Source organism: Rhinopithecus roxellana, chromosome 2, assembly GCF_007565055.1.
Source record: "Rhinopithecus roxellana isolate Shanxi Qingling chromosome 2, ASM756505v1, whole genome shotgun sequence".
NCBI classification, from domain to species: domain Eukaryota; kingdom Metazoa; phylum Chordata; class Mammalia; order Primates; family Cercopithecidae; genus Rhinopithecus; species Rhinopithecus roxellana.
In genome coordinates, this window is record NC_044550.1 from 19950294 (window position 1) to 19974656 (window position 24363).

The 24363-nt window shown below is 38.4% G+C and overlaps 1 protein-coding gene across 1 annotated transcript in view; it reads right to left on the reverse strand.

Annotated features, from left to right (window-relative positions):
- The window catches only part of PAPSS1 (3'-phosphoadenosine 5'-phosphosulfate synthase 1), a 104260-nt gene that overhangs the window by 62914 nt on the left and 16983 nt on the right, over positions 1–24363 (reverse strand). The window contains exons 2-5 of the mRNA XM_010373211.2: positions 21808–21922; positions 14102–14337; positions 7383–7521; positions 2645–2763 (exon numbers count right to left, since the gene is read on the reverse strand). Coding sequence (XP_010371513.1) covers positions 2645–2763; positions 7383–7521; positions 14102–14337; positions 21808–21922 — 609 coding nt within the window. The remainder of the gene's footprint in view (positions 1–2644; positions 2764–7382; positions 7522–14101; positions 14338–21807; positions 21923–24363) is intronic.

Consider the following 24363-nt stretch of genomic DNA (forward strand, 5'->3'; position numbering starts at 1 on the left):
GTGATGCAGTAAGAATAACTTCATAAGGAATAAGGACAGCCAAATCCAGCTGAGGGCTAAATCAACCTACTACAATAACAGTATGACAGAAAATGAAACATGCCCATGACATAAACACTACCTCAATCTCTACTGTACATCTAGACACAATGTCCAGCATTCACAAAAAATTACAAGATACACCAAAAAGCAAGAAAAACTACCCACTGTCAAGAGATATGACAAAGAAATCTCAACAAAATGAGATTCAGAAGTAACACACATGTTCAAACCATAAGGCAGGAATTTTTTTTTTTTTTTCCTTTGAGACAGAGTCTCAGTTTGTCACCCAGGCTGGAGTGCAGTGGTGTAATCTCAGATCACTGCAACCTCTACCTCCCAGGTTCAAGCAATCCTCAATCTAGGACTTTTTAACTAGGATTAGGTTAAAGGATCTAATGAAAAAGTGGACAGCATGCATGGAGAGATGGAGAATTTCAACAGAAAAATGTCAAAAAAAAAAGTCAAATAATGAGAATTGTTTTTTAATGATTATCAGAATTTAAAAATTCCTTCTATGAGCATATCAATAGATTGGATACAGCTAAGGAATCAGCAAACTTAAAAATCAGTTGTTAGAAATTATCAAAGCTAAAATGTTAACAGAAAAGGGATGAAAGAAACACAGCATCTAAAAACTGTGGGACAATATATTATTTAACATATGGGTAACTAGAGTACCAGAAGAAGAGTGAAAAAGGCAAAGGAAATACTTAACATGATAATGGCCAAGAGTTTTCAAAAACTAATGAAAAAAAATATGTATCTACCCAAGCAGGTTGGGGAATTCTAAACAGGAAGAAAAAAGACCTAAATCAACTACAAGACCTAGACACATGATATTAAACCCACTAAAATCCAAGGAGTAACAGAAAATCTTAAATTCAGACACAAAAAAAAATCACACAGAGGAACAAAGAAAAGAATCACATTATACTTCTCATCAGAAATGAAGCAAACAAAAAAAAAAATGGAACATCTTTAAAGCACTAAAAGAAAAAAAAAATCTGTCAATGCAGAATTCTATGCCCAGTAAAAGTATTTTCTAAAAACGAACAGATGAGAAAGACTGATAAAAAGCCTTTCCAAATTCATTCCCCTGTGCCTCCCAGTATGCCATGGACATAACTGAAATCATGATTTCTAACACACTTCCTAGGAGTTAAACACTCTTATGTCTGTTTCTATCACTTATAATGTAAATTCCTCAAGGATGGAGACACTGCTGATATATCTTTGCATTACTAGCGCCTAGGACTGTAAAATCTACAGAGGTGGGCTTTTAATCAATGTGTGGTTGATGCTGGATGATGAAAGAATGGATGCTGGGACAGCTTTGGAGAGATGAGAAGGAAGCTAAAAGTAGAACAATAGGATTAGAACAAGAGTGCAGTAGTCATTTAAAAAGAAACCTAGAAGGCAGAGATGACGAAGCAAAAACCTCCTGGGATGTCTCAGTGACCTGCAAATAATGATATCTGAACAGTAAATACAGAGAAAAACATCAGAGCGTATTGATTTACATTATTTATATTTATTCAGCTACAATGTTTGGATAAAATAAATAAAATAGGAAGGAAAGTCCCACATTATCTACCTGGTAGATATAATGTGGAAAAAATCAAAGGCTAAATGTTTATAATATATTCAGACAAAGAAATTTCTTTAAAGTTGTATGTCGAATATATCCAGTAAGACAGACTAGATGAAAGAGGTTTATAAGATACACTAGATGAAAGAGGTTTATTACAGGATTTTGTAGACTAAGAGGGGGTTTGAACTCCAAAACTCACAGTTAGGACAGAATGAAGAAAGATGATGCCTCATTTTCTGTGTACCCCTAGGTCAGGACTTAACAGCAAAGGGTGGATGCATGACAAGGTGACAGGGTAATCACTGACCCAAGACCTCTACCCACACAGAGGCCAGATCCTCTCCAACTACAGTGAACTATGTAACCCTCCAACGAAAAGGGGAAAGGGGACTGAGGGTGGTATGGACAAAGCACAAGGGAAAGAAAACTTCTAAAAACCCAGACTAAAGTCTGAAGGAACCCTGCACTTGTTAGTGGGCCTGAGTACCCTGGAGAACATCAAGCCTCTTCATGCCTCCATATGCCCAGGCACCCAAAGGTCCTTATGTCCTAGAAACTTACATCCTCCACAGGTCCCTCTCTAGAATCCACCCAAAAGGAGATCATCATGTTATCACAAGGAAAATGTGGGCGCTCTAAATGTCTAAGAAAAGTTAACTACTTTGTATACCTCAAATTGAAAAATACAACACTATCAACTTACAGGACTGAACAATCATGGCTGGATTTTCTGTCAGGTATTTTTTTGTGGTAAAATTACTGGTAAAGTACAAGACTGACTCCTAAGCCTCCTGAGGTTTATACTGATGGCGATATTTCATATACCGCACATTCATGGTGTTCCCCAAAACACCTCACACTGACATACAGACACAGAACACTGTTGGCATTTCAAAGCATTTAAAATATAAACGTCACTCAACATTAACACCACCATTTTTTTTTGGAGGGGGAAGATTATGAGAGAGATATAATTTTTCTCTGATGATTCCTTCTTTCATCTTCTCTTACCCGTTCCTGTAGAAGTTCCACAACTTGCTGGACACAGTCATTTACATCACAGGAGTCTGTTTTCAGCACCAACTCAGGGGCTTCTGGCTTTTCATATTCAGAATCGATCCCAGTGAAACCTGTGAAAGGTACCAGATAACAGAGTAGGATGGAAAATAAAATTAAAATTGCTTGGTTTTTTCAGCGCAGACCTCTGCTACGTTGAAGTTAGTATCTGCGCTGTCCTCCAAGTCACAGGATTATAGTAATGAGGTGTCTTTCTTGGGAGATTTCTAATTAAACTTTTTTTTTTTCCTGTACTGGGGGCCATTTTAAACTGCAAAACTACCCAAAATTGCATAAAAAATGTAAAAAATGTGGCACCAAATAGGCTGCACAAAGAAAAACTTTTTATAGTTTGAGAACTAAACCCAGAAGGCAAAGTGCTGTCTTGTCGATTTTCACTGGGAACTGTGTCAGGTGTGTCAGACGTGCTGCACTGACCGTGAAAGTGCCAGGAGTATTGATGTGGAGATTACAAATACATTTTGTCAAGTAGGCAAATTCATAAATATCGAATTCACAAATAGTAAGAATCAATTCTGCTACTTTTGTCACCTTTTCTCTTTCTTTTTTGTCTTAAAAAAATGCCCAAGTTGCCTGTGAAGATGTACGGAATTAATATCAGGGGATCCAAAGCATCTCAATTTCTCTACAGGACATGGACATAAAACCAAACCTGACAAGATTATTTTCTTCTCAATGCAAAAACAAACACTAAGTCAATCTGTCCAGTATATTCATAAGAATTATCCGTGGACAAATTGAAGCTCTGCAGGCTTCTTCTGCCGTCAGATAACAAGTGTTAAGTCAAATCAAATACTATTTGCTTAAACTAAACATAAATAAGGATAGTAAATAGATCACAAAATAAATTACACAATCAAATAAAATTTTAGTAATAACCACTATTTAGATTTTTCCTACGGTATATGTGTTACCATATAACTGCTAAGGAAAGAGCAAATAGATGACAATCGTCCAGAGAGGGTTAGCCGAGTTAAAGATAGGCTATTCCTATCTTATACCCCTGACCTTACCTCACACGTAAGTCATTCAAGGCTTGTCTATCTTGGAAAGCTTAGGTCACTCTTAGGTTAGAATGGTATGCATGAATTTAAAATCATTACCATTAATATTAAGAAATACAGCTAGCAAAAGAGTTCAATAATATATACTACAAAACTACAGCCCACTTATTTCATTTTTTTCTATTTCCTATTTCTAAGCATCCCTTGCAGTCCTGAACTCAAGAAAAAATTTCTGCATTACCAGTATTCCCATGTAGCAGTGGGTCACAAGAAAATGGCTGGGGAAAAAAAAATTCCGGTTAAGAACACTAATTGTTAAGCTCTGATTCTCAAATGCGACGATATACTGGAATTACCGGGTCCCGCCCCATGAGATTCTTATTTCACTGGTCTGGAGTACAGCCTTGGCACTGGATTTTTAAAAGTTCCCAGAGAAATGCTTACATGCAGCAAAGCTTGACAAGCACTGGGTTAGAAGAGGTGGCTTAACATTTTAGAAGCCCTGGAGTTCTCCTACTAGATAATTTATCCATAAGTGATTACAATGATAAATGTAAATTATGAGGAAAAACATATTTAAGTAGGTAATAAAAACTATCTTAAGTAGTCATCATGAAAATAATCGAGATAACATAATGAATGATGCAAGGATATACTGACTGTCCAATAAATGTCACGTAAAGGTCTGTAACAGCCTGAGGCCCCGTGAATATACACAATCTTGTCTGTCCTGGAATGTTTACCATTACAGCTTTGAAACAGAGTTGATAGGGAACTTCTTAAGCACCATTTACAAGTAAAAGCTTTTTAAAAAAATAAGCGACTCTACAATCAGGAACTCCAGCACCATGGCAAACCTAAATATCAGTGTATGCATACAGACACACACACACACACATTAACCAAAGGAACATTTTATGAACCTCTACTCAGGGGAATATAGTCAACAATTGAGAAAGTAAACAAGAAACTGGACTAATACAAACACACTCCCAGTTATAGAGTACAAACTGTAAGAGACTCAAGAGCATTGTGGACAAGGTCTTATTCATATTGAATACCTGGCACCAAATACATACCTTGCAAACAGAAAGCTGAGGACTAAACTTTCACTGTTTATCTTGCCCCAATTCCTGTCTAAGGGGCCTGGGAAGTCATGCCCTACAAACCATAAATTTTCATCAGATAGGTTTTATTTAACCCTATATATCATGACTTCTTTTCCAACCTGACTCTGGCATAACATTGCAAGACAAGAAGAAAATCAAAACATTCTCCCCAAAACATATTTCTTTGCCATATTTTGAAATGGTCCTGCAAAGCTGTTTTTTGTGGGGGGAAATTTGCATCTTTGAAGAATCTTTATTAACAAAACTGTATTTTTTTCTTCCAGATCCTCCCAAAAGAGATTAAGATCTGAACAGGAAACATCTGTCATCTACTATCTCTAAGGGTAGCCACCGTAAGACTTCAAAAGAACTTTGGTCTCCACAATCTTTATCTTAACCTGAACATTCTCTTTCTATCAATCCCAGGTCTTTAGACAAACCCAACCAATTGTCAACCAGAAAACTTTTAAACTCACTTATATCCTAGAAGCCACAAGACAACCTGGCTTTGAGTTGTCCCATCTTTCTGGACCAAACCAATGTATTTCTTTTATGTATTTGATTGATGTCTCATGCCTCTCTAAAATGTATAAAACCAAGATATGCCCCGACCACCTTGGGTACATGTTCTCAGGACCTCCTGAGGGCTGTGTCATGGGCCACGGTCAATCGTATTTGGTTCAGAATAAATCTCTTCAAATATTTTACAAGAGTTCAACTCTTTTCGTCATGAAAGCATTGGCAAACGTGTGTTGAATATTCCACTCTCACTCCACCTTCTCATCAATCCAACAAGCATTAACTGTGTGTGTCACAGCTATATGCTTTAGGTGATGTACTGTGCTAAATTCTAAACACACAAAAATGTTCACTATGATCTCCCTGCTCACAAGCAGCTTACTCCAGCCAGGATGACAAACCTTCTTCCCTCACCAATCCATTCTTGCAAAAACAACAAAACCAACTACAATTAAAATAAGTAAAAGGTTTAGACTTTATTTAGGATCCACCATTTTGCTTTTCTGTGCCAAATTTCTACACAAAGACTGATCTGAAAACTGGCCACTGAGACAGTAATATAGGAGGTGAAGGGTTAAACAGGTTTTCCTCCAATTGTCCTAAATTATTCTGGTCAAGCAGCCTGCTCTTTCTAAGTCAAGAAAGTAACAGCTTAATGGGGTAGAGGGTTGACAGGCAGGAGTCCCCATCAGGGAACTGATTCTCCATAGTCGCATTACCTGAGGTCAGCCTTGCCCATGGAACTAATGTTACCACAGCAGATGGAACTTGACCCAACTGCCAAAGCATTCCCAGGTCCAAATACAGAAGAACCCAGAATAACTACCATTTTTCTTCCCACTCTATCTTTTTCTTTTCAGGGCCAAAAACTGAATGCCAAAATCTATCATTGAGAGAGTTCCTAGGAGTTCCTGTGACAGTCTCAGACTATCACATTCCCTGCTGGGAAGGCAAACTTAAAAGTTACCTGCAGGACTCACTGATTCCTAAACAATGCTATCTTTAGTTAGTTGTTTTTTTCTTTTTTTTTTTTTTTTTTTTTTTAAATACAGCAAGTCCTTTGTTTCTGTTAACAATAATAGAACAGGACAAGTCAAGGAATGTCTACAAGATAAATAGTATGATTGATATCAAAGGCCAGAGCAGAGCTGGCTTCTAAATTTCTCTCTCGATGTCTAAATGTCCACCACAGTTGAAACTCTGGGAAGCGGACCATAAAACCTAAAAACCGAGGTATAGAGCTGTCCCTTGGTAATCATGTGGATTTGTTCCAGGACTCCCTGTGAATACCAAAATGTAAGGATGTGCAAGTCTCTTACATAAAATGGTGTACTATTTGCATATAACCTATGTTCATTCTCTTATATACTTTAAATCATCTCTAGATTACTTATACCTAGTACAATGTAAATGTTATATAAATAGATGTTATACTATATTTGTTATTTATACTATTTTTTAATTGCTGTATTATTTTATATTGTTTCTTCTGGAATATTTGCAATTCACGTTTGGTTGAAACTACACACGTGGAACCCACAGATGTGCAGGGTCAGCTGTATATATTTTAATAGAATCAGTGATATGTTAATTCAATCTAATTCAACAATGGTACATGAAATGAATAAGGGACCATTCCAAGGATTGTAATAAAGTACAAGGCATTATCCTCGTCATCAAGATGCTTATCATTCAGGCATTTTTTCCAATAGCTATGGGATTTCCTCCATTTTCCCTGGAACAAAGAAAGTAGAATTGGTGGCAGCAGGCAGTTGACGTCCAGCTTAATGTTAAGCACCTAATTTTCTCAAGTAGGTTTTCACCAACTCTCAAGCCCCAACTCTGGCTACTGAACAGGATTCCAAAAGGATCAACAAGACTCATTTAGCCCAGCACCAGGCACTGCTGCTACGCCTGAGGGATAGAATAGTGTGATAAGGACTACATTCTCTCCTCAAGGAGCTCCAAGTTACTCTAACACTTCCAATCTCTTAGAAAATATCCTAAGCAAAGTGAAACTGGGAAGAAAATATTACTGACCTTTAATTTCTCCTGCCCGGGCTTTTTTGTAGAGTCCTTTGACATCCCTCTGTTCACAAACATGCAGAGGAGCATCAACAAATACTTCAAAAAACGGTAAACTTGCACCCTCATGAATCTGCCTTGCATTGTTGCGATCCTTAAAAAAATAAAAAATAAAAATAAATAAAAAATGATCACGCAAATCAAAAAGGTACTATGTTAATACTACAAATGAGTAAAAAGTGCTTCTCATCTAATTTAGTGGGAAATAGACAAAATTTATGTTTTTAAATATAAACTGAAAAAAAATCCAAGAAATTATTAGGTTAATTCCTATTACTCGTGACAATTTTAAAAGGCACACTGTTCTACTAACCCAGAATACTGGGGAGTTACAGAAGGAAAACAATGAATGCACCACAAACTCTTTCACCCAAATTCTATGTGGATCCTAAGCCAAAGCCCAGCTTGAATGCAGGTGTCATCAGGCTTCTCTCTAAAGTCACATTCAAACCCAGCCTAAGCTGGCATGAAAACAACTGCACGAGAAAGATTCATTCAGAATCCTGAGGCTAGTTTCTTTGCCAAATGCAAGCCCCCTGCAGCCACTTCTCCTCTCTAACACTCCCAAAACTTAACTTTTCTGCTCCTAACTCCCAACTCTCTAGTAACCACCCTTGTAGTTCCCTCTAAACCCTCCCCACTCTGTCCTTCGGAACAATGTTTCCTTCATAAGTCAATCTTTTCTTCTTTCTGGTCTTCAAAACCGAATTCTCCCTTTGTTCCACATTTATACTCCATTAACCAAAGTGTAGTTGTCAATATTTTCAAAGTTAGTGCCTGCAATTTCTACCATCCTTTTTCCACACAGCTCATTTTAGCATTTGCCACCTTCCTTGGTCCCTCTGACAATCCTTATCTACTTCCACTCTGACCAGATGACCATACTTCATGTTTCAAAAAAAAAAACAAATCCCCAAGCATAAGATCTCAATCTCTTCTCTTTCAAGCAAAATCTCTTCTCTTTCAAGCAAAATCTCTTCTCTGTCATACAAATTTATCTACATACTAATGATCCTTTTCTCCCTGCCACTTCTATCTTCACATATTAGGAATTCCCTTCCCTTTCATGGCCTCCTACAGGACCTTGTTCAACCCAATCTCTCTACTCCACTTGAAATCTTCAGCATTCCCCCTTTGCTGGGTTCCCTGCTCCCCAGCAACAAACAAGTACAAGTCCCTTCATCCATTTAAAACAAATGAATGGCTAAGGGCAGTGGTGCAGCACGCTTATAGTCCCAGCTACTTGGGGAGGCTGAGGCAGGAGGATCACTTGAGCCCAGGAGTTCCAGGCTGTAACACACTACAACTGTACCTGTGAATAGTCACTACACTCCAGCCTCAGTGACAGAGTGAGATCTTGTCTCTAAAAAAATTTTTTAGCGTAATGAACTAACAAATCATACAAAAACTTTTCCTTAACAACAGGTACTTTTCAGTATTTAAAATACCAGGCCTCTTTGCTGCTTTCCCACTGTTATGCCTATGGATGCCTATAATGTTATTCCCTGATCTTTCCTAGGCAGACTCCACCTGGACTCCTCCTACTTCACCCATCCCTTAACACTGGAGTTGCCCACACTCCCGCCACAGCCCACTGCTCACCTTACATAGTTCTTGCGCATTTCTCTCAAGTGCCTTCACAGTATAAACTACAACACATATATCAACACTGAAGCTTGAACCCTGAACTCTGTCCTGAAATTAAACACACACGCCCAAATTCTTCCTATGTCCACCTGCATATACCACAGGTGCCAAAAACTAAGCATGTCCAAAACTAAATCCAGTCCCTTTTCTCTCAAGTTTGCATTCTCTCCTATACTTCCCAAATCAAGGAAGACCACACTACACACCCACAACCCTAAGAGTGGTTCCTTCCCTTGCCCATACATTAATTCAATCACAAAGCCCTACAGATGTTACTTCTAAATATTACACCAACGCAGTTTGCAATCTTTCCCTATTCCCTAGTTCAACCTCAATTCTCTTGTCTGAACAACCTCAACATATTACTGGTCTTCTGGCTTCTAACTTGGATATGCTCAAAGCCACAGTCTACACTGTGGCAAAGGATGCAAATCTGACCATCTTACTAAACTCTTCAGAGACTCCCTGCCACCACTGGGGTAAAATCCAAGTTTCTTAATGTGAGGCATCAGCCCTATACCTGGCACCACCATTCTCAGTCTTGCACTTGATGATCTATTAATAATACTTGCTTGGTCAGGTTGTTTCTACCTTAGGCCTCCCCACACCACAACCCCACCCCTACCAGCAAATACTCAACCCCTCTCTTCTGGATAAACCAATGTGCTTCCTCACAGCACATCTCCATGGTGACCTCCTCCAGGAAGGCTTCCCTGCATGCTCAGGCTGATGAGGCCCCTTGCTTTCTCGGGGCTCTCAGAATACTCACTATATATGATCATAGATCTTATTCCAGTATATTAAAATCATCTCATTAGCTTTACAATGTCAGTGTCTGGAACAGCAATTAAGCTATGATCTTACTATTCTATTCTTTTAAAGGAAAGTGTCACCGAGTTTCTATCCATGGCTCTCATCTTATTATATACTCTTCTGTATCTAATCGTCCTCATCTAGGTTTCAACTAATAAAGTTAATGATTCCTAAATGTAGATCTCAATCCTAGACAACTTTCCTAAACTCTAAAACCAATTTCCTACATGGCCCAGTGGTAATCTCCACTTAGACACTCCACTAGCACTTCAAACATAATCCACCAAAAATGAAATATGCATGTCCTCCTCTCCTATCCTGTACTTCATAACTCAATCATACCAATCTTTATTCAGAAAGCACCATACTTCATTCTGCGTCCCCCCCACCAACCATCAGCAATCAAGCAGGAACCAGGTTTTGCTGATGCTACTCAAGCCTCAAGAGCCCTCAAATATGACCCCATCGTTACTAGTCCCATTGCTGCTGCTCAAGTTCACACCCTCTTCCCTGAAGGAGCTGGTGCTACCACAAGCCTCCTGGTTAGTCTCTTACCTCCAGACCATTCTCATTCCAGGCTTCAAGGATGACCTCACTCAAATGCAAACCCAATGACACCAATCTCTGTTATAATCTCAAACTATTAACTCCTTTTGGGGCAAAATTCTTTCTGAACAGTCCAGAAGTCACCACCTAGCCTCTGCAAATCGATCAGCTCCATCTCCCCTCACAATCATCTTTCATAGCAGTCACAGCAACTTACCTACAGTTTCCCAAAAAAAACAAACTGTCTCACATTCCATTGAGCATACTGTACTGTCTCCTCTGTCTGAAATAGTTTTCTCCCTCTGGTCTAACTAGTATACTCTGATTCATCCTTCATGACTCATTTCAAGCAGCAGCTCCTCTGTGAATCTTCCATAACACCTTTCATATATATCTACTTCATCACTTGCCTCAAGATACTATAACTCTTCACATCTCTGCATTCCCACCAGACTGCCAACTCCTTAAGAATAGGAACTATCAGGTTTATTTTTAGAACCAATATGCCCAGTTCAGTGGTTGACATGGAAATACCCAATAAACATCTCTTGAATGAACAAATATAATCATGACTGTACAGAAAAATACACATGTCCTGTATTACATGTTTCAATCCAAATATTTTCATGGATTTTCAGATGCCCTAAACATAGTCCAAACCTCATTATTAGTGCCTTTATAGATGAGGTCAACAAAGATTTTGCTCCACACTATATAATCAAGGAGGCCGCAAAGCAGATCAGCACACACTCTTAGAGACCCAGGTGTCTGCTGACAGCACTCCATAATGGGTATTATAGACCTCCCCTTTTCCGAGAGCTGCAAGATTCCCACCAGAAGGTATAAGAATGCCAATATCATATTTTTATGACAACTGTGTATATCCAAGGATTCAGGAACTCTAAATAACTCTTACTATGCTCCTATTATTTAAACACTTTAAACTGACATATTGGCAATGATCCAAGGGTTTCAAGAAATGGTTTTTACAAAATGTTTTAGGACTCCTGCCATGGTTCAATTAAGTGAACCTGTGTAAATAATACTCAATCTAACACTTATCCATAATTTTTACAGGTCAAATCTTGTTTTTTTTAAAAAAAAGTCCAAGTAACCATAAAAATTCATGATACGGTACTAGAATTGTGCTAATATATTACATTTATTGAATAGTTATTACATGCCAGGCACTGTGCTAAGGCTTTAAATACATGACTTACCTAATCTCCAGGGCAACCCTATGTTGCAGGCATTACTTGAACTGAGGGAGGTTAAGTGTGCTGGCCAAGGCCACAGCAGCAATAACTGGCAGAGCTGAGATTTCAACCCCTTTGTTTCTTTGGAGTTTCAACTCCAAAGACCCTGCCTCTCACCTCTATACTAACTCGCTTATTCACTGATATCAGGGCTTCCCAAGGGAGTATGCTATTGTCCAACAAACACTAATCATATAATATGGTCCAAGAGCCAGGCTTGGCATCAAGATTACAAAGGCGAGTAAGACGCGGTCCCAGCTGCCAAGGAGACAGTGGAGTTTTGAGGCAGCATAGCATCTAAGCTCAGGAGATGCACTATCTGGGTGCAAACCTTTGCTCTTCTACAAGTATAGTGTGTGACCTTGGGCAATGCACACCTTTGTTTCCTTGTCTCCCCACTAGGAGACAAGAATTACTTTAGTTAATTCACAGAAAAGCGCTCTAGCAGTTACCAGAACACAGTAAAGTGTTCAATAAATGTTAATATTACTATCACTACAGCTACTATCAGTATCACCAGTCAATGAACTGAGTTTTTAAAAATAACATATGCATACCTACAACCATCTGATCTTTGACAAACCTGACAAAAACAAGCAGTGGGAAAGGATTCCCTATTTAATAAATGGTGCTAGGAGAACTGGCTTGCCATATGCAGAAAATTGAAACTGGACCCTTTCCTTACACCATATGCAAAAATTAACTCAAGATGGATTAAAGGCTTAAATATGAAACCCAAAACTATAAAAACCCTAGACGAAAATCCAGGCAATACTATTCAGGACACAGGCATAGGCAAAATATTTCATGACAAAAACATCAAAAGTAATTGCAATAAAAGCAAAATTTGACAAATGGGACCTAATTAAACTACAGAGCTTCTGCACAGAAAAAGAAACTATCATCACAGTGAACAGACAACCTACAGAATGGGATCAACAAGGAACTTAAGCAAATTTACAAGAAAAAAAAACATTAAAAAGTGGGCAAAGGATATATGAACAGACACTTCTCTTAAGAAGACATACATGCAGCCAACCAATATGAGAAAAAGCTCAACATCACTGATCATTAGACAAATGCAAATCAAAACCACAATGAGATACCATCTCACACTAGTTAGAATGGCTGTTATTAGAAAGTCAAGAAACAATAGATCTTGGTGAGCTAGGGGACAAAAAGGAATGCTTTTACATTGTAGATGGGAGTGTAAACTAGTTCAACCATTGTGGAAGACAGTGTGGTGAATCCTCAAAGACCTAGAGGCAGAAATACCACTTGACGCAGCAATCCCATTACTGGGTATATACCCAAAGGAATATAAATCACTCTATTGCAAAGATACATGCATGAGTATGTTCACTGCAGCACTATTCACAATAGCAAAGACATGGAATCAACCTAAATGCCCATCAATGATAGACTGGATAAAGAAAATATGGTACATATATATCATGGAATACTATGTAGCTAAAAAAGGAATGATATCATGTCCTTTGCAGGGACATGGATGGAGGTGGAAGCCATTATCCTCAGCAAACCAACACAGAAACAGAAAATCAAACACTATATGTTCTCACTTATAAGTGGGAGCCGAATAATCAGAACACATGGACACATGGGGGGAACAACACACACTGGTGACTGTTGTGGGTGGGCATGGAGAACATCAGGAAGAATAGCTAATGGATGCTGGGCTTAATACTTAGGTGATGGGATGATCTGCGTAGCAAACCACCATAGCACACCTTTACCGATTTAACAAACCTGCACATATAGTCCTGAACTTAAAATAAAAGTTGAAGAAAATAACATAAAGTGTTGAGGTACCTAACCTAAGTCTCAATGTATGGCTAGAAGTCAGCTGACAATGTGAGGGAGAAGAGTGCTTTCCAGGCAGGGAGGAAACAAAAATCCTGATATAAGAAATGACATAATTTTTTCAGAGAAATACACAAACATGGTTTGTTGTTGCTGCAATCTCTAAAATAAAAGGAACTATGATGCAAGCTAAGAACAACAAATTCTGAGCAAAGAAGCCATGGTAGGGCACATGTTAAGAAACTCAGATTTTCCCCGGAGTATGACATCTGTCAAGCATTCACTACAGGTTTATTAAGTCGAAAATTCGAGCTTGAAATAATTTGGTCATTGCCTTGAATTCAACCACTGTGTTATACTTCAGGGCTTTTTTAAAAGCAGGTTTTTATCAAAACCGGATTTACTTAGAAAGTCACAGCATAGAAATGTTTTAGGTTATTTTAATCCTATGTTTGAGGAACAAAGAGATGGTAGCTGGGGAGGAGCAGAGTTAGCCTCAAAGCACATATCAATGTTTAAAGTATGTGCTTTGCCTGGTATCATATTTTTAGTAAATGTAATCAGAAAGGCAATGGCACAAAAACCACATACCTGAGTATAAGGTGATATGAAACTTGTGATGCACACTAAGCCAGCATCTGCAAACAGTTTAGCAACTTCTGCGATGCGTCGAACATTCTCTTCTCTGTCTTCAGGACTAAAGCCAAGATTTTTATTGAGACCTTGACGAATATTGTCACCATCCAGAGTGTAGCATGGAATACCATGGCAAACCAGGTACTCCTCCAAAGCCATGCTCACAGTAGTCTTTCCTGCTCCAGACAAGCCTACAATTAAACAGTCCAAACAGATTTCATGTGTAAAGTTAGAAGGATAACTACGTAGTAATACTTTTTTTTTTTTTTTCCAGAAACAGAGTCTCGCTCTGCCACCCAGGCTGGAGTGCAGAGGCTGCATAGCGCACTGCAGCCTCAAACTCCTGGACTTGAGAGATCATGCCTCAGCTTTCTGAATAGCTGGGACAACAGGCACATGCCACCACATCCAACTTATTTTATTATTCGTAGAGACAGAATTCTCAATATGTTGCTCCAGCTGGTCTCAAACTCCTGGCCTCAAGAGATATAAAAAATTTTAATCACAGGACTAAATATATTCATTATGCACAGCAATCTCTCAGTAATGTTCTTATCTAATATTTCTCTTTAAGATTTACTTCTTACCTAGGAAAATACCTACAGTTTAAACATAATAAGAGTTTAATGAAATATCTATGAGCAAAGGTATCAGAAATCACTGATAAACTTCAAAAAGGCTTAACTAATTTTATTAGCAGACATGGTTGGGAATTCACTTTGTCCTCTCATTACCACTTTTCTAAAGCAGCAAGCCAAATTTTAAAACAAAGTCATAAGCCCAAATTATTTCTGGTGAGGGAAGAAAAATAAAGGACAAAAGTAAGAAATGTTACAAAGGTACCTCCATTTTCCCAGATTGTCAGCACTCACAAACCACCTTGATACAACTATCTGAGAGTCCAATTTATAATATAATTAATCTTAATAGAACACCCTCATCTCAACTCACCTTCCTATACCAACTGTGTTTACTCAGTAAACAAGGAGGAGAAGGAAAGAGTACATTTATGCACAATTACTTGCCAACTTGGCAAGTGTCATAACCAAGATACTTCTAAAGCAAGATATAAAATACTAAAGTCTAATGTACCAATGCTCTTGAAAGAATTCATGGTAGTACAGAAGGCTAACTGGAATAAAAAAAAAAATAGAGAGGGCTCTTTTTTGGTTCCATATGAAATTTAAAGTAGTTTATTTCTAATTCTGTAAGAATATCAAATGATAGTCTGATGGGAATAGCATTGAATCCATAGATTACTTTGGGCAGTATGGCCATTTTCACGATACTGATTCTTCCTATCCATGAGGTTGGAATGTTTTTCCATTTGTTTGTGTCCCCTATTATTTCCCTCAGCAGTGGTCTGTAGTTCTCCTTGTCCTTCACATCCCTTGCAAGTTGTATTCCTAGGTATTTTATTCCCTTTGTAGCAATTGTGAATGGAAGTTTATTCATGATTTGGCTCTCTGCTTGTCTATTGTTGGTGTATAAGAATGCTTGTGATTTTTGCACATTGATTTCGTATCCTGAGACTTCACTGAAATTATTTATCAGATTCAGAAGTTTTGGGACTGAGACTATGGGGCTTTCTAAATGTAGAATCATGTCACCTGCAAACAGAGACAATTTGACTTCCTCTCTTCCTATCTGAATACCCTTTATTCATTTTTCTTGCCTGATTGTCCCGGCCAGAACTTCCAATACTATGTTGACTAGAAGTGATGAGAAAGGGCATCCTTGTCTTTTGCTGGTTTTCAAAGGGAATGCTTCTGGCTTTTGTCCATTCAGTAAGATATTGGCTATAGGTTTGTCAAAAATAGCTCTTATTATTTTGAGATATGTTCCATCAATACCTAGTTTATTGAGAGTTTTTAACATAGATGTTGAATTTTATCAAAGGCCCTTCCTGTGTCTATTGAGATATTCATGTGGTTTCTGTCATTGGTTCTGTTTATGTGATGGATTGCATTTACTGATTTGCGTATGTGGAGAAAATTTTTGCAATCTACCCATCTGACAAAGGTCTAACATCCAGAATCTACAAGGAACTTAATACACAAGAAACAACTCCATCAAAAAGTGGGCAAAGGATATGAACAGACACTTCTCAAAAGAAGACATTTATGTGGCCAACAAACATATGAAAAATAGCTCAGCATCACTGATCAATAGAGAAATGCAAATCAAAACCACAATGAAATATCATCTCATGCCAGTCAGAACGACTATTACTAAAAAGTCAAGAAACAACAGATGCTGGAGAGGCTGTGGAGAAACAGGAACGCTTTTACACTGTTGGTAGGAAATGTAAATTAGTTCAACCATTGTGGAAGACAGTGTGATGATTCCTCAAGAACCTAGTACCAGAAATACCATTTGACCCAGCAATCCCATCACTGGGTATATACCCAAAGGAATATAACTAATTCTACTATAAAGATACATGCACATGTATGTTTATTGCAGCACTATTTACAAATAGCAAAAACATGGAACCAACCCAAATGCCCATCAATGACAGACTGGATAAAGAAAATGTGGTACATATATACCACGGAATACTATGCCAGCCATAAAAAGGAATGAGATCACGTCCTTTGCAGGGACACGGATGGAGCTGGAAGCCATTATCCTCAGCAAACTAGCACAGGAACAGAAAACCAAACATCACATGCTCTCCCTCATAAGTGGGAGCTGAACATATAGACACAGGGAGGGGAACAACATACACTGGGGCCTGTCGTCGGAGGGGCGGCGGGGTGGGAAGGGAAGGGGAGGGAAAGCATCAGGATACATAGCTAATGCATGTGGGGCTTAAAACCCAGATGATGGGTTAATAGGTGCAGCGAACCACCATGCCACACGCTTGCAACAAACCTGCACGTTCTACACATGCATCCCAGACCTTAAAGTAAAATTTGAGAGCATCGATATAGTGTCAGTTGCTTTATCCATTAAAAACCGATATTAGGCCAGGCGTGGTGGCTCAAGCCTGTAATCCCAGCACTTTGGGAGGCCGAGACGGGTGGATCACAAGGTCAGGAGATCGAGACCATCCTGGCTAACACTGTGAAACCCCGTCTCTACTAAAAAATACAAAAAACTAGCCGGGCGAGGTGGTGGGCGCCTGTAGTCCCAGCTACTCGGGAGGCTGAGGCAGGAGAATGGCATGAACCCGGGAGGCGGAGCTTGCAGTGAGCTGAGATCCGGCCACTGCACTCCCGCCCGGGTGACAGAGCGAGACTCCGTCTCAAAAAAAAAAAAAAAAAAAACCGGTATTAATGACTATAGCCAGCTGCATTTTCCAAAGATGGCTGCAACTGAATATCCCATCCTACAAGTGTCTACAATGTGACTTTACTACTGTCACATCAAGAGGTACTAATTCCCTGCCCTGAAATGTGGGCTGGCTTTAGGGCTTACCTGTAGCCAAAAGAATGTACTGAAATAGTGACACAATGATGTGTGACTACTAATGCTAGGTCAGAAAATGCTATGCAGCTTTTCTTTGATCACTTAATTTGGGAGACGCCAGTGACTCAATCCCTCGAGACCACTATGCTAACGTGATCCTAAGCAGGTGTACCAGCCAGTCTCAGCCCGCTAATCTCCCAGCTGACAACCAGCAGCATCTGAGTAAGTCATCTTGGATATTCAGCCCACCTGAAACTTCAGATGGCTGTGGCTCAGGCCAGCATGACAACCACCAAGCAAGACCTAAGCAAAGCTGCCTATCTGAGCCCTCTTAAATCCCTTACCTTCAAAATGGTAAGCAAAGTTAAATGCCAATTGTTTTACAACACTGGGTTTTAGGCAAATTGTTACACAGTAACAGTAAGTGGAACAAAGGGACGGTGGCTGGGGTGAAAGAAGCTGTTCTTGATTTCTTCTGAATTGTTTTTAACCACCAATTGAGCACCAAGTATCAGGGGAAAAAAATCTGAAACTCTAAACTTTTATACAACAAAAACAACCTAAATTATAATAAACATGTCTGTTCATATATACACGTGTATTTATATGTTTTAAGTGCATATTTAATTTGAAGCAAAGAATAAGCACTGTTGAAATTGAATTACTGACATAAACAGTTTCAGTTAATAATTACAGTCAACAGAGCAGTCAGAGGAAATTGATAATACAAGATAAGCAATCCAAATCTAAGATACAGATAACTGGTATACCTGAAGAGTAGAAACCAGTTCTACTGGGTTGAATAGTGTTCCCCAAATATTCATGTACACCCAGAACCTCAGAAGGTGACCTTATCTGAAAATAAAGTCTTTACAAACACAATCAAAGTTAAATTAAGAGAAGGTCATACTAGATTAGGGTGGACCCTAAATCCAACAGCTGGTGTTATTACAAGGCTATAAGACAAAAGCAGAGATTGGAGTGATCCGTCCACACACCAAGGACTGCCAGCCACCAGCAGAAGCTAAGAGGGGAACAGAACAGATTCTCCCTCAGCACTTACCGGAGGAACCAACCTCACCACAAACTTAATTTCAAACTTCTAGCCTCCAGAACTGTGGGAGAATAAATTTCTCCCTCCCATTTTGTGGTTAATTTGTTATGACAGCCCTGGGAAGTTAATATACCAACCAATGTAGAAACACAAAACAACAAAATTTCTCTAAAATAAAATCTGATAAAAAGTGAACCATGTCTAGGAAAACAGTATACAAAAATCACTCAATACCTTGGGCAGATCCAGGTTAAGCATCTGAATTGGAAGAAAAAAACAAATCTTGACTTCCATGTCCAACATCATTATCAAAAAACATATATATATGAAGGCTACAGAAGATCTGACACCACAACTGACAAGTTTAATCTATTATACAGAATACTGCACCCATCAGGGGAATACATATTCTTTTCAAATACACGTTTATGAAAACTACAAGTTTTCCAGGTCCACATGGGAGGAGCTTGAAAGTCACCATTACATCCGAACAAGTAAAAACCTGAACAGAATAACTCTTCTTGGATCCATAAGCGAGGGGAGGAGAAGGGGCAAACCACTGCCCCCATGAATGGGGAGACAGGCAAATGCAGGGAGTGACGATTGACTGGAGCAGAGACTCACTGTGGGGAAAAGTGCTGTGGGAACCAGGATCACACAGAAAAACCTAAACTGTAATTGATGAATGAATTAAGGCTCAGTGTGGACAAGTCTGAGAGTTAAAAATTTCAAAGGAACCTAGTTATAGGGAGGTCCCCACAACATTGTGAGTTTCAACTCCAGGAGCTCAATCAGGTTCTCACAGTAAGTACTGAAGAAAAATCCCCAAGTGCTTCCATTCTGAAATATACCAGAGCACCAGACTTTTTTTTAACAAGGACTGAACTCAGAAGAAACTATTTAACCAAAGCGTAAACTGCTGAGGTTTTATTGGAACCTAACTGACCTGGGGGAAGGGAAATACCAACTCCAGCCAACTCTAGCCATCCTGTCCCAATTGAAGGCTTAGGGTCAGGGCAAGGTGATGACTGAAAACTTATTACATACTAGACCATAGAGCAAGTACCAAAAAATCAGATAAGCTTTATTTATAAGTATCATTAGTGATGAAATAAATGGAAAATACCATGTTTAAGAAAAAGAGTACCCAATATTCTAAATATCAATTTTCCCCCAAAATTAACCTAGATACAATGCAATCCCAAACTAAATAACAACAGAGTTTTGGGGAATTGCTTAAATCTATTACAAGATTCAGACAACACTAAGAGCCAGAAAAAGAAAAAAAAGGAAGTCACAATGAAAAAAAAAGGCAACACTGCTGATAAAGAACAAGGTAAGAGGACTTAACTCCACTGTCTTTCAAGATTTATAAAAATATAGTAACTAAGAAATGTGGCATTAACAGAGGAACAGACAAATATCAGTGGGACAGAGCAGAGGGCCCACACATAAGTGGAGACCTGATAACAGAGCAGACACTGCAGATCAGAGAAAAAAGATACCCTCATCAATCTATGTTCTTGGGACAAGTGATTATTCACATGGAAAAAAAAGAAAATGAATCTGTACCTAACACTATACACAAAAATCAACTGCAGATAAGGACCTAATTGAGAAAGACAAAAGCCTCTATTTCCCTGTATTTTTACAGGGAAATAAATAATTCCTTAGTCATCCAGATGAAAAAAGGAAAGCTCCTAAAAAGAAAAAGCTTATTAGACTCACACTTCTTCAAAAACATTTAATGCCAGAAGACAACAGAGTACTGTTTTTAAAATTCCAAGACCAAGAAAGTATGAACCAAATATGTATTTTACCCAGCCAAGTTGGCATGAAAGATAGTCAGACATTCTCAAACATAAAACCTCCAGGAGTTCAGAACCTAATGGAAGGCCACCTTGCAAAAATTATTTAACAAGGATATACAGACAATTAAGACCATTTAAATAAAGAGCTCGTGAGTGAACATGTCATAGTAAAAGAACCGATGGTGAGCTACCAACTACTGACCCATTAAGTACTATAAACGTTGGCAATAAAAATGTAACAATTTAACAATGGAATTAAGAATGAAGAAATGGGAAGAATGGGAGAGTGTATCTGCTTTCATACAAAAACAGACCTGTCTAAAAATGAAACATGATTAAAAAAAAAAAGAGTAATTTCTTTGCCAATCAGCACAAACTTTTAAGAACTGGTAACAACCACTGTTGACAAAGACACTGGGAAATAAACACCCTCCCATACTGCTGGTAGGAGAGTAAATGGGGATAAAATTTTAGTGGGCAATGTGGCAAAATGTATCAAAATTTTAAATATAATTCATAGAAGTGAAAGCATCCATCATTTTTAAAGCTACTTCAAAATCTTTATCAATTCAGTCACTCACTAGCCTGCTATGACTAGACCAAAAGACAGACTCTATAGAAACTAACACAATAGAAACAATCAAAGGCCAAAGCAAAAGCTGAATAGAAATTCACTTTGTGAAAATTCTTACCACTCATTTTTTCTGGTTATACCATGCTATGGTTTGAATGTGTCTCTCAGAGTTCATGTGTTGCAAACTTAATCCTCAATGCAATAGTGTTGAATGATGTGGTCTAATGGAGGTGTTTAAGTCATGAGGGCTCCACCGTCATTAATGGAATAATCCATCTATAAAAGGGATTGAGGCTGTGAGTTCAATCTTTTGTTCTTTCTCACTATGTGACTCCTTCTGCCATATTATAGACATAGCAAGAAGGCCCTCGCCAGATGCTAGTCCCTCAATCTTGGACTTCCCAGCCTCCAGAACTATCAGAAATAAATCTCTATTCATATAAATTACCCAGTCTCTGGTATTCTGTTACAACAGCATAAAATAAACTAAGACGTATACGGTTTTCACTGTTAGCTTCTTAGAGCAGAATCCAGATCTTATTTGCACTCAGAAGTGTGTAGAATGAGATTTAGTATCTATGAAAAAGTAGTTTTAAGGTGCATTGTGGTTTTTACCTTTATTTAACAGCAATCCTATAAAAGAACAAAAAAAATTACAAGAAATGTTATTAAGCAACTATGTCAGTTATACGTCATGATGCTCCAAATACAAGAACAGAGGTCGAAATTTAAATATGCCTATGCCTAGTCCAAGGTTACTTATAGGCACTATTTTTAAAATAAATTGCTTTATCTCTTTTGACCATACCTGTTAGCCAAACTGTGCAACCACGAAAGCCACCTCTGGTCCCCACCACCTGACCTCTCTTGTTCCTGCTGACATGATGGGCTTGGTAGGTGACGTTGGTTGCTCTCTGCATTCCCTAGAAAAAAAAGAAAAAAAAAATTCTAGTTTACATGAGTCCTTTAAAAGGCAAACACATATTCCTTGCAAACACACAAAACTCCATGTAACATGCCAAAAGCAAAGAAAAATATAAAACAGTTTTTCTTTTCCTGAGAGTACTGGCATGGTGTTTACTGCTTTATACATGCCAACTGATTTAATCCTCACAGCAACCCAAGGACATAAGTACTCTTACTACTAAGGTTTCACAGACAAAGATTTTAAATCTGAGAAACGGTAAATAACTTGCTCGAGATTCCAAAACTAGTGAGTGGCAGACTCCAGAGCCTAGTCTTTTCACACATTCATTTATTCATTCATCCATTCAGACAGTATCTACTGAGGCCCTACTAGTATGCCAAGTGAGTAAAACAAGACCACTATCCTCAATTAGCCTACATCCCACTGGGGAACAATATAAACCAATAAAACTTAATTACAACATCAAAGAGTGGTAAGGGCACTGCAGAAAAATAAAATAGGGTAAAAAAGGAAACAGAGATGGGGAAAGAGTGCCTCTTTAGAGAGGACGATCAAGAAATGCTAAGAGGGTGACATTTGAGTAGACTCCCAAAGAAAGTGTGAAAGAGATGCCTATGGGTATCATGAGATAGCTACTTCTGAAATGAATAAAGAAGAATGCACTGGTTATAACTTCATGTTCTCCCAAAGCTGCTTAAAAAAAAAGCATAAAATTACATAGGCATCAAAGTATCTGAACAGGCTTTCCTCCAAAGAAGATATACAAATGGTCAATAAGCCACATTATTTAAATAATATTCAACATCATTAGCCACCAGAGAAGTGCAAACCAAAACCACAATAAGATATCACTTCACACCCACTAGGATAGCTGTAATAAAGACAGATAGTAACAAGTACTGGTGAGGAAATGGAAATATTGAAATCCTCATACATTGGTTGTTGGGAATATAAAACAGTACAGTCATTTTAGAAAACAGTAGCCCCTCAAAATGCTCAATACAGAGTTATCATATGACCAAACAATCCCACACCTACATTATACTCACAAGAAATGAAAACATGACCACATAAAACTTGTACATACATGTCCATAGCAGCATTTTCAGAAACACATTGTTATTATCATTACCACGTTGTACAACAGATCTTTCGAACTTATTCCTTGAATCTAAATAAAATTTTGTACCCTCTAATCAACATCTCCTCCAACCATCCTCCTCAACCCCCACTCCACCCCAACCCTCACAGTCCCTGATAAACACCATTCACTCTCTACTTCTATAGGTTCAACTTTTTTAGATTCCAAATATAAGTGAGATCACATGGTGTTTCTCTTTCTGTGCCTGGCTTATTTCACTTAACATTATCATCCATGTGGTGACAAAATGATTTTTATCATTTTCAAGACTGAATAGTATCCCACTGTGTAAATATATCACTTTTTTTTATCCATGTATCAACTGATGAGCACTTAGGCTGATTTCATATCTTGAGTATGGCAAATAGTGCTGCAATTTGCAATTAACATGAGAATGTAAATATCTACTCCACATACTGATTTCACATCCTTTCATTATATACCTAGTAGTGGGACTGCTGAATCATATGGTAGTTCTACTTATAATTTTTTGAGGAACCTCCATATTGATTTCCATAATGGCTATACTAATATTCCTGCAACAGCATACTAGGATTTTCTTTTCTCCCATCCTCACCAACACTTTTGTCTTTTTTTTTTTTTTTTTTTTTGAGATGGAGTCTCGCTCTGTTGCCCAGGCTGGAGTGCAGTGGCCAGATCTCAGCTCACTACAAGCTCCGCCTCCCGGGTTCATGCCATTCTCCTGCCTCAGCCTCCCGAGTAGCTGGGACTACAGGCACCCGCCACCTAGCCCATCTAGTTTTTTTTTTGTATTTTTTAGTAGAGACGGGGTTTCACCGTGTTAGCCAGGATGGTCTCGATCTCCTGACCTCGTGATCCGCCCGTCTCGGCCTCCCAAAGTGCTGGGATTACAGGCTTGAGCCACCGCGCCCGGCCCACTTTTGTCTTTTTTATAATAGTCATTCTAACATGTGCGAGGTGATAGTTCATTGTGGTTTTAATTGCATTTCCCTGATGATTAGAGAAGTTGAGCTGATGATTAGAGAAGTTGAGCCTTTTTTCATATACCTGTTGGCTATTTGTCTATCTTCTTTTTAGGAATGCCTATTCAGATCCTTTGCCCATTTTTTAATTGCATTGTTTTCTTGCTATTGAGTTGTTTGGCTTCCTATTCTGGATATTAATCCCTTATCAGATGTATGGTTCACAAATATATTCTCCCATTCTGTAGGTTGTCTCTTCACTCTGTTGATTGCTTCCTTTGCTGTACAGATGATTTTTAGTTTGATGTACTCCCATCTGTCTATTTTCATGTTTGTTGCCTGTACTTTTGA